Consider the following 11,245-nt stretch of genomic DNA (forward strand, 5'->3'; position numbering starts at 1 on the left):
AGTTTCATTCAGTAAAGGTTATGATCACAGGCCTTGGGCCTATGAGCTTTTCAAAAATCTAGAAATATTTGGAACCTGAAGTACAATATCTTTACTCCATAAAAAAAAAAGGCAGAATACAAGTAAATGTTTAAGTGTCTACAAATATAACATTCTGTCACCTCCACTAGTTACTAAATTTAATGTTCACAAACATTTAATAGGTCTGAAAATGAACAGACTTTTTGTAGGACAGATTTTTCCCATTTCATGAGTTCTTAGGAAGAAATGTGATTACAGAGATTAAAAACCAAGCACAAATAAGTTTCTTATTGCCAAACAATCTCAAGGCAAAGCTACAAAAATTCTTTTGCAAAAAATAACAGTTGATGTGTATTGGGCACATTTAGTATGTTTGGTATGACTGATCGGCCAGTCACTAAAGGAATATTTGACGTCTCAAAGGTCTAGGAATAGCCTATTCCTCAGCTCAAAGTGGTTTAAAAAAGGAGGGGGGGTATGAGAGAAACAGAGTTGTGTTTTTTAATACTAGTCTGGTTTCATTGTTTGTCCGAATTTTTGACCATTAGTAATTTAGCTTGATGTGAGACGTGTTAAGGTAGTTTTGGGTTTTTTCTTCTAGTTAGGAAGCCAGTTGTCTCCACTCCATTTATTTAAAACATTTTCCTACTGGTATGAAGTGCTACCTTTGGCCAGAAACTATATTTCCACAATATATGTGTCTTTGATTAATTTTTCACACAGGAGAACAAATCACTCCTAAATCCAATCTGGTTGTCAGTACTCTTTCAAATTTGTTTGGGGCGGGGAGACCTTCTGGTGGGAAACAGCTGGCATCCCTACTGTCTAAACAAATGGGGGAGAAGCATGAAAATGTGTAAATACTGCACATTTTGAGGGACAATTAAATGCAACAGAGACCAGCAGTTTCTTCCAGCTGAGAGCATTTAAAAAGTCTGGTGGAGATGGAGAACAGGGTCCTGTAGTAAGGGGCTGACGGTGGGAGGCGGTGGTCTGCAAGCTGGAATACCCACGCCCTTGAGGGTTCAAGACCTTCCAAGAGGTATGCAACACAGACGGCTTTGAGGGCTCAGTTGCCGAGCCCTTAGTCCATCTGTTCTCAGGCATACGTGCGTCAGCAGGAACGCACCTCACAGGCAGCCCCTGTAATGCTGCTCCTCATCTCCTGTGTCTCCTGCTCTTACAGAAGAACAGGCCCCTCCCGCCATTCCTCTCTGATCATGGAGTGTTTCTCTGAAGTACAAAAAGCCCCCTGGGTCACAAGACAGAGACAGTCTTGAATGTTGGGGTACATGACCAGAAGCGCTTTGCTCTGGGGCCTGTGGCGAATTCTTTTGCAAGTTAGATCGTTTGCAATACTTTTGCTTTCAACAAAATTGAGAGAGAACCTAATTAAGTTGTCAGCTAATAGGTCATGAAAAACAATTTTTGATGATATGTTAACCACGAGCTTTCGTAGCATTATAATTCCAAAGAAGTTCAAAGAATTGAGTGGTGATTCCATAAAAAGCTCCTGCCAGCCCATCTACATATCCATGTAAATGAACTTTCCCAATGCTTGTATTTATGAAAATGAAAAATAGGAATAGATTTTGTTCTGAACTCTGTCTCATTCATGCAGTAAAAATATTCATTCTCAGATAAGTGGATTAATTGGGGGGAAAAAATCCCTGTCCATCCTTATAGGAGATACATTTCCAACAAGTTTTTTGTTTCCTGTCTTAAGTAATTGTTTATCATTCTACAGTAATAATAACTAAGGATAACTTAAGCCAGGAGAAGAAAAATTAATAACAGCCTTGTGGTTATTAGAAATGAAGCAAAATTACTCTTTCAATTTATGTACACATTTTCTGGCAGAGTGGCAGATGAAGTAATCAGTAAATACTTCTAAGCATAAAAATACGTTCTATTAGGATAAAATTCTGTGGGCAAAGTGGGGATAGAAAATTTCAACTCTCAAAGAACTTGTTCATGTATTTGAAGTGAATAATGGTGGGTTTAAAACAGGATTCCTAGATCCCATTGGTAACATTAAAAGCTGGTGGAAAAGTTTATTTTAAATTATCAATATTTACAGTATTCCAGAAATTATATCTTTTGCAGTTACTGAAGGATTTTATATGTTTATTCAAAAAGATGCAAAGGGGTACATAGTTCCAAAGAATTATTTTAGGGAGGAGGCAAGCAAAGTATTTTAAGGGAAGATGTTTTTCTGATGCTGGAGTCATGGTCGTGCTTGTGAATCTAGTGCTGAGATGAGGGTTGATGATAGAGAAGAAAAGGGTGCGTCTGGTGGAGGAAAATGGGCCAGGGAAGCAGGCAGGGGGCTCGGCGAGAGGAAAGGGGGGCAGAGTGGTGGCCTTGAGCCAGAGCTGGAGCAAGTTGAGGATTAAGCGCCAGTGACTTACCTCTTTTGTGGGAAGGAGACTGGGTGAAGACATCTTTGGAGACAGTTGTGAGAGAAAGTAGCCACGCTCTGCAGTTAAGGTCATGGGGAACGCGACCTGGGAACAGGAAAGCTGCTGTATGCTCTGCGCCCAAGCAGGAGTGAGGTGATTGCCAGGCCTGAGGGAGAACCCCGGTTTAGGTCCGACGGCATCGCTGGTCTTTCTCAGCAGTGTGGTCTGCCTGAGGCCGGGAATGATGGCTGGGTGCGGTGGTGGGAGAGCAGTGGGGAGGCTTCCCACCGCAGGGACTGTTGGCTTTGCTCACTGGTTCCCTGCTTTCTTTTCTTTTTTCACAGCACTTAACAACTTCTGCCATAGGATTTACTAGTTGTGTCTACTGCCTCATGTAAGATGAATGAGAGCTCGGTTTTGTTCACAAGCCACCAGAACACCGCATGGCACAGCTGGTGCTCAGTAAATATGTGTTGACATTCACTGAATGAATGACTGACTATGTTTGTGCATTACACATTTATGATTTCTTTAATTGACAGTGATTTTCAACCTGTAAGTGGACTTACGCTGGCATAATTCTTCCCATATGGATGGAAATAAAGCTGAACCCCTACCTCACACTATACACAAAAATAAATTTCAGGTGGAGTAGAGCCGTAAATGTAAATGATAAAACAATAAAAACCTTGGAATAAAATCTAGGAGAAAAGATGAACCATCTAGGGCCAGAGGAGAACCTCTTTAAGAGAGCCCAGAAGCCATAAAAAGAAGGAGGGACATACTTAAGATGAAAACTTTGAGACAGTTGTATGATAAAAGGTAACAAAAGCCAACAGACAAAGGATAGATTTGGGGGAAGTATTTGAAATGCTGACAAAAAACAATGGGTTATTATTATTTTTTTATTATTTTAACAATGGGTTATTTTTAATGTAGGAATAAAAGGATTCTTACCTTTTATTCCTACATTAATAACAAGTTAACAAGGGCAAGTTAACAAGAATAGAACACAATTCACACAGAATCAAATCTAAAAGGCCAATAAATAAAGTTACTCTCATCAGGGAAGTAGAATTAAAGTATCAGCAAGTTACCATTATATACCCATGGGACTGAGGAAATGTTAAAGAGCAGTGTGTCTGTCACAGGTGGGGATGTGGGGGGACAGTGTGTGCTTGTGCAGTTGAGAGAAATAGGAATTGTCACAGCCTTGTAGAAAAGCAGTCTGATGACATTTATCAGAAATAAAAATACGGACACCTTTTGGCTCTGCCTTCCTATTCCTGGGACTCGCAGAAATAAACCCATTTTATAGTCAGAGGTACAAATAAACAAGTGTTTACCGCAGTATAGTTCACCGTGGCAGAAGACGGACCAAAATGAATCCTCCAGGAAGGGATGGTTCGGCTCATCACAGGACTTTCTCACTGTGGAATGTGTAGCGCATTGAAAAGGAAATGCATTGGCCCCGTAGAAACTGGTTTGAGGGGATTTCTACAAGATACTTGAGTGGGAAAAGGAACACAAAGGACTATATTTAAGGCAATTTTAGTTTTTTAGAACCAATGGCCAGAAAATGAAAACATCAATGTAAATGTGTTGTAATATATAACTACATAAACATATGGGGAAATGCCAAGTTCCAGGGAGTTGCCTGGAAGGCACATCTGTGAATGGGAAGTCAGGCGAAGGGCAAGGCCAGGGGACAAATGCTGCACTAAAAGCAGAAATGTGTGCTGTGATCCCATTTAGGTAAATGATATGTGTGTAATGACATTTGAAATTCACCCATACACCTGTAGACAAGTCTTAAAAATGCTCAGGACAGTGTGTGTAATCAGATGCTGTTTAAGTAAAAACAACCCCAAAGCACCGTTGTACACGCGTGCATGCTTGTGAACGTGGGCAAGGAGGGGGCTGGGTGTTGCGTCTGTCGGTGGCGCACACCTGGCCGGGTGGGGACTGACAGGTGCAGGTGGGGAGGAGGCGGCAAGCCTTTCCTTTATTCATCCTGATGGTGAGGGAGACAGAGGAGCTGTCTGGTAACTGGCTGGCCTAACCTGGCAAAGGGAATTAGGATTTCTTTTTAAAATACTATTTTTAAAATGGGACACAAAAAAAAGTTCTGCATATATGTATTAACTTTAATCCAGTTTGTACTGATGTTCAGGACTACAAAATGTCCAGAAAAGTCTGTATCTACTCACTGCCAATTCATATTCTATTTCTTCAGGGTCCTGAAATGAGAATTTTTGCAGTGTAAATTCTAGGGCTGCAGAAACCTTGGCAGGTGGAATGAACATATTTTGATTCTTTGTTCTCCCCACCTACCCCTCCTGACCTCTCAGCACACGATGGGATCGTGATTAAGATCGAGGTGCAAACTAATGACGAAGGCTCGGAAAATTTGGAGACGCCGGAGCCCCTGATGGGGCAGGTGGAAGAGCACGGCTTTCAGGACTCGGAGCTGGGTGACCCGTGTGGAGAGCAGCCAGACCTGGACATGCAGGAGCAGGAAAACACATTGGAGGAGTCCACGGAGGGCTCCAGCGAGTTCAGCGAGCTCAAACAGATGCTGGTGCAGCAGAGAAACTGCACAGGTCAGTGAGGGGCAGGTGGGGGCTGGGGAAGAGAGGCTGCAGGCAGGTCCCGGCCTGGCGGGCAACTCCCTTCGGAGAGGTAGTTTGACACTGATGGGTGGACAGAACCCCAAGCATGGCTTCAGGATTTATAAGAACCCATTGGGGCTAAGAAATAAGGTATTACAGCCAAAGACTAGGTCAGACGAAGACCCACAGGGACTTGGAGATCATCTGCCCAACCCCCCTCCTTCACCAGGCAGAGAAGGTCAGATCAGTTGCCCAAGGTCACAACATAGTGGCACAAGATTTTGATCCTGATGTGTCCTTGATCATTCTTATGTCACACTAGAAGCCTCAGCAGACTTAAAAGATCTCAACCCTTGGAGAGCATGTTTTTTAAAATAACCAACTGATTTGTCTTTTCTGGGTAGAATCTAGGCATCTTTTTAAATTACATAATCTCAGGGTCACATTCTGCACACTCCTGCCGCTTGTGTGAGCACGAGGAGCACAGTATGGAAGTGGGCTTGCAGCGGCCTGATCCTGGGGCTTCTCTTGTGGTCAGTTTTCTGATCCTGAGCCGTCCTTACAGTCCTGAGAAAAGCCCGACCTTATCGTCATGGTGCAATTTTAAAATACACAGTTAGGCTTAACTAGCAACGAGTTTACTTGGGAGTTTACAACCACATTCATAAATGAAGCTGAGTTTTTCTTAAATCATCCTCATCTAGTTTTGAAAACAAGTTTAGACGTATCAACTGAAATAGAAAGTTTTTGCTCTTCCTATATTCTGAAAAAAAAAGTGAGAGAGAGAAATTGTGTTCCTTGAAGATTTGGTAGAACTCACTTGGATTTTGGTTTTTGTTTGGGTGTTTTATGTGCAGAAGAGTCATTACCCATCATATCAGACTAATTTATTCTTAGAAGTGTATCCTACCCATTTTATTTGGGTTATTAAAAGTATTATGTTGATGATTTTTTTAACCAACTGACAATACAACTGGTTATTTTTAAAAACGTGCTCTCCAAGGGTTGAAATCTTTAAGGCTGTTGAGGCTTCTAGTGTGACGTAAGAATGATCAGGGACACATCAGTTTTCTCATTTTATCTGTAGATGATTCCTTTGCACTTTGCCTTTTTGCACTTCGTAGCAAAATACCATGAACATCCTTCTTGGTCAAAGATGTGGATCTGACTCCTTATTTTTAAATAATTATATGATATATTCCACAAATCTTTTTAATACACCAGAGTGTCTTTCATAAAAGAATAGTGAAAGATGCAAGGCAAATTGTGAGTATATGCTAAATTGGAGCTTCATAACAGAAATTCCAGATTGCCCTTTAACAGTCCATTAATTCTAGTAGAACCTTGGAAAAAAAACAAACAGCACTTTGGGATTTTGAATCCTGAAGTTTAGGGCCAGATGTTTCATTCTTATTTCATTAATAAAAAAACAACTTAGTCAAGGAGAGTTAAAGTCTTCCCGGGCCCTTATTTCCCTCTCTGTCTTTCATAAACAGCCCTTATTTTCAGGATAAACACTAAGGCAATCAGTTTCCAATCTCTGAAGCTGCTTCCTCCTTCCGGATCTTTTAAGCACCGTGTTCCAAGAATGTTCTGGGTTACTTCCTGCTGAGACTATTAGCAGTACCAAGGCAGCACCATCTCATGAGAGGCCTAAGCTGGGATTCGGCACACCTGTGTTCTAAATGTAACCCTGTCGTTTACTGGGCTCAGAGGAGGACTGGAAAGCACTTGGGCCTAGCAGTCACTAACTTACCGGACCTTGGCCAGGCCACTGGCAGCTCCAGGTCCCCCGTCAGTTATGGGGTAGACTAGATGTCCCTAAATTGCAAGCTCTTTATTGTAAAGGCCTGACTGACTTTATTTGGAAATATATCTCAGGACCCAGATGCCCCATGTCAGTGAAATGGGGTATCCTGTAAGAAGATACTGTGAATATGAAAAGAGAACAGGTGTAACATGCTCTGAAAAAGCTCTCTTTGGGTGCTCTTAAGAATTCCACAAATGCAGACTATTATTGCATCTTCCATCTCACAGGTGGGTTCAGAGAAGTGAATGACTTTCTCGTCACTGACACAAAGTCACTGACTAAAAATAGAGTTCCCCAATTAACAGTGTTTAAAGAGCGCCAAAAAAGTACAAGACATTTGAGAAAATTCAGACTTGCGGGACACTGTATGGTAGCTAACATCTTAGGTCCTAAAGGGCCGGGCTGGACTAGGGTAGAGGGTGGGGAAGGGGGAGGACATCCAGCAGGTGGGGTGTTCGTGGGACACTTACCATGTGTGTGGCACTGCACACCAGAGCCTGTGATAAAGGCCAAGAGAATCCCGACCCCAGCTTCAGGGTTGCTAGAGACCATGCAGGTGAGTCACCCACTGTGCAGGTGAGGTGCCGCAGAAGGCTGAGGTTCTGGTCCATGTGCTGCGAGCTCAGGAGGGGCTGCAGGTTGGAACCATCAAGGGAGGTTCAAGGCAGGAGACAGGAATGGAGCTGAGTGTTGAACGATGGGCACGATTTTCAGACATGGAGGGGAGGAGAAATGGCCAGGGAGGAACCTCCAAGGGAGTTCAGGGAAGAGTCAGACCAGTGAGGCTGAGCAGGGTACAGGTGCCAGAGATCGTGGGGGAGGAGAGGTGGAGAATGTGATGGGTCCAGAGCCTTTTGGTGCAGGTGGTAGTGTCCCAACCCTTAAGTAGCTTAAATGAAAAAGGGGTGTCGGCGGCTCAGATCATTGGCAGGCCCACCAGCATGCCAACCTCGGGCGCCCTGGGTCTGGGCACCTTCCAGGAGGGCTCTGCCTGCCGGGTTGCTTATCTCCTGCTGCCCGCTGCTCACCAGCAGCCCCGGGAGGTGGCACAGCCGCAGTTCCAAGAGAGGGCTCCAACTGGCCCGTGTCAGGTCCGCGCTCGCGCCCCAGCCCAGCCTGAGGAGGGGCCGCGGCAGCAGAGGGCGGAGAGGGGTGCTTTCCCAAGAGGATCGGGGCCCAGAGCAGCTGTGCCCCGCTTGCAGTGAGGATGCAGCGATGCTCATGTGCGTCAGGGTCAGGGGCGCCAGGCCTCGGCTGACATCTGTGTCTCTCTCCCTGTCCCCGGAGCAGAGGGGATCGTGATCAAGACGGAGGAGCAGGACGAGGAGGAGGAGGATGACGACGAGGACGAGCTGCCACAGCACCTGCAGACCCTCGGGCAGCTGTCCGGCAGGTACGAGGCCAGCATGTACCAGACCCCGCTGCCGGGGGGGCTGTCCCCCGGGGGCGAGGAGAGCCCCCCTGCCCTGCAGCTGGGGAACCCGGCGGTGAAGAGGCTGGTGCCCGCAGCCCACGGGGAGCGGCACCTGAGCGAGGGCCGGGGCGCGGCCAGCCAGCAGCAGCGCAACAGGCGCGGCGAGCGGCCCTTCACTTGCATGGAGTGCGGCAAGAGCTTCCGGCTGAAGATCAACCTCATCATCCACCAGCGCAACCACATCAAGGAGGGGCCCTACGAGTGCGGCGAGTGCGAGGTCAGCTTCCGGCACAAGCAGCAGCTCACGCTGCACCAGCGCATCCACCGCGTCCGCGGCGGCTACGTGTCGCCGGAGCGCGGGCCCGGCTTCGCCCCGAAGCACGCGCTCAAGCCGCGCCCCAAGTCGCCCAGCTCGGGCAGTGGCGGCGGCGGCCCCAAGCCCTACAAGTGCCCCGAGTGCGACAGCAGCTTCAGCCACAAGTCGAGCCTGACCAAGCACCAGATCACGCACACGGGCGAGCGGCCCTACACGTGCCCCGAGTGCAAGAAGAGCTTCCGCCTGCACATCAGCCTGGTGATCCACCAGCGCGTGCACGCGGGCAAGCACGAGGTCTCTTTCATCTGCAGCCTCTGCGGCAAGAGTTTCAGCCGCCCATCGCACCTGCTGCGCCACCAGCGGACTCACACGGGCGAGCGGCCCTTCAAGTGCCCCGAGTGCGAGAAGAGCTTCAGCGAGAAGTCCAAGCTCACCAACCACTGCCGCGTGCACTCCCGCGAGCGCCCGCACGCCTGCCCCGAGTGCGGCAAGAGCTTCATCCGCAAGCACCACCTGCTGGAGCACCGGCGCATCCACACGGGCGAGCGGCCCTACCATTGCGCCGAGTGCGGTAAGCGCTTCACACAGAAGCACCACCTGCTGGAGCACCAGCGCGCGCACACGGGCGAGCGGCCCTACCCCTGCACGCACTGCGCCAAGTGCTTCCGCTACAAGCAGTCGCTCAAGTACCACCTGCGGACCCACACGGGCGAGTGAGCGCGCCCGCCGCCGCCGCCGCCGCGGCCCAGTCGGCCTGACGCCTACCCGCCTGGCCACCGCGGGGCCGAGGCCAGCAGGCGGGGCGCCCCCCAGCCCCTTTGCTGTGAGCCCCCCCTCTCCTTTCGTCCCTCCTCCCACGGACACGGGGGTAGTGAGACCAGGTCGCCCGCTGCCGTGTTTACCGGGCCCCGGGGGGTAGAGCGCGGACCTGGGGAACCCCTTCGGGCTGTTAATTTCCTTGACAATAAAATGGATGAAACCAATCAGCACGGGGGGAGTGATTTGGCCGCCGGCCACTCGGAGGGGCGGTTCAGGGCCACTTAGTTGGGGATAGAACTTTATAAATTACCTTTTGGATACTGTGGTTCTATTTGATAATAATAGAGTAATTTTTAAAAGACGAGCGTTTCCTGTTTGCCGTTTTTGTTTGGTTTTGAAGGGGAGGGGTTGAGAAGGTGGCCGAGGGACATGTGCCTAGTGCCTGTTGACAGGCCCCATTCAGCCCCTTCTGTGCGCTCATTCCTTATGTTGGGTGCCGCCGGTTGTAAATGGAGAGGGAGAGACAGGACTGCCGGGCTGGAAATAGGGACTGAGTCTCGGGAGGGTAGAAGCTCCTGGCTGTAGACCCCGCCTTTGCCCCGGTGTGGTGGGCCTGGGAGTTCAGGACAGAGTGGATTCCAGCTGACTGATCGGGGAAAGTGAAGGTTTGGAATGGACTGGAAAGGGGATCCTGTGACAAAAGTTGGGTGCTTCTCTCAGGATCAAGCATGGCCAGGGGCTCAGGGATGGGTAGGGAAGGGGTGCAGAGTCCCTGGTGCCAGTTGTTGGGGAAACCACACAAAAGGCACCAGTCAGAATATTTTTTATTTGTAGTCACACCAGAGCTGTTCTCTTCAGGTTTGTAGATGCACGAGTGCACCCACCTTTTGCTGGGCATTCACGCATTTCCAATGGCCTCCCAGTGAGGGGTACAAAGAGAAACCTGCCCACAGCACTTTCCTCTCACTCTGCTGTGGGCTTGGCAGTGAACCAGAGAGAATTCAGGCAGTTCGAAGGGACAGCTCATGGAGGCTAGCAGAGTGCCCTGCTCTGCCCGTACCTGGGGGACGTCAGCTTCTGCCGACAGGCTAGAGCTGCTGAGGGAGGCCGACTCTGTGAGTCTGGGGGTGGAGAGGAGGATACAGGAGACTGAGGGGGCTCAGAAAAGGAAGTTTGAGGGAGGTGACCCATCACTGGCTCTGAAGTCAACCCCCTCCTCTCCTTCATAAAGTTGCATAAGCTGAGGTACAGAGAGGGAAGGGGTGCCCATGATCCCACATTTGAAAGCATATGGCCTCAGTTTACTCGGAAAACGTTTTGAGGATGGTTGGACATCACAGCAGGCAGCCAGAGGAGGGCCCGAGGCCAGGACTGGCGTGGGGGCTGGAGACACCAGCCTAGTGTGCGGGACGGGCTGCACGGGAGGCAGATCCAGGACAGCAGGCTGGTGCGCGGTGTGCAGTAGGCCTCGAGCCCGTGACGTGCTCTGCTGGCCACAGGAGGGGCCTGCGGGTGGGAGGGCAGCTCCTCCATGCAGGCGGAATCCCAGCACATCTGCCAGCTGGGAGAGGTCCATGGATGGGAGGACCGAGGAAGGCCTTCTAGGCGGGGGTATTCTACAAGGTAGGGGTATGGAAAGTGGGCTCCAGGGATTGATTAAAGTCACCGACTGCAGCAAGGCTTGTGTAGAAAGCAAGGTAAAAAAGATTGGCCTGGAGGAGCCTTGGATTGCAGAGAGGGTGTTGGATCGAAGATTTCAAGACTGTGGAGTTTGAGTCGATCTTGTAGAAACCATTGAATATTGCTGAGCAGGAGATGAGCCTGGTGGGAAGGGGAGCCTGCTGTAGTCAGGTGTGGGAGAGATGGCATCCTCCTGGGACAGGCCACCGATGCTGGGGCTGGGGCCTGGGG

General features: G+C 48.9%; 1 protein-coding gene across 2 annotated transcripts in view; it reads left to right on the forward strand.

Moving 5' to 3' along the window:
* The window catches only part of ZNF777 (zinc finger protein 777), a 26,599-nt gene extending 16,903 nt beyond the window's left edge, over window positions 1-9,696 (forward strand). For both annotated transcript variants that reach the window (XM_036999356.2, XM_036999355.2), the window contains exons 5-6: window positions 4,775-5,026; window positions 8,136-9,696. In XM_036999356.2, the coding sequence (XP_036855251.1) occupies window positions 4,775-5,026; window positions 8,136-9,292 (1,409 nt within the window). In that variant the 3' untranslated portion in view covers window positions 9,293-9,696. The remainder of the gene's footprint in view (window positions 1-4,774; window positions 5,027-8,135) is intronic.
* Window positions 9,697-11,245: the final 1,549 nt, after the last annotated feature.

This window comes from Manis javanica, chromosome 6 (genome assembly GCF_040802235.1).
Source record: "Manis javanica isolate MJ-LG chromosome 6, MJ_LKY, whole genome shotgun sequence".
In the NCBI taxonomy this organism is placed as follows: domain Eukaryota; kingdom Metazoa; phylum Chordata; class Mammalia; order Pholidota; family Manidae; genus Manis; species Manis javanica.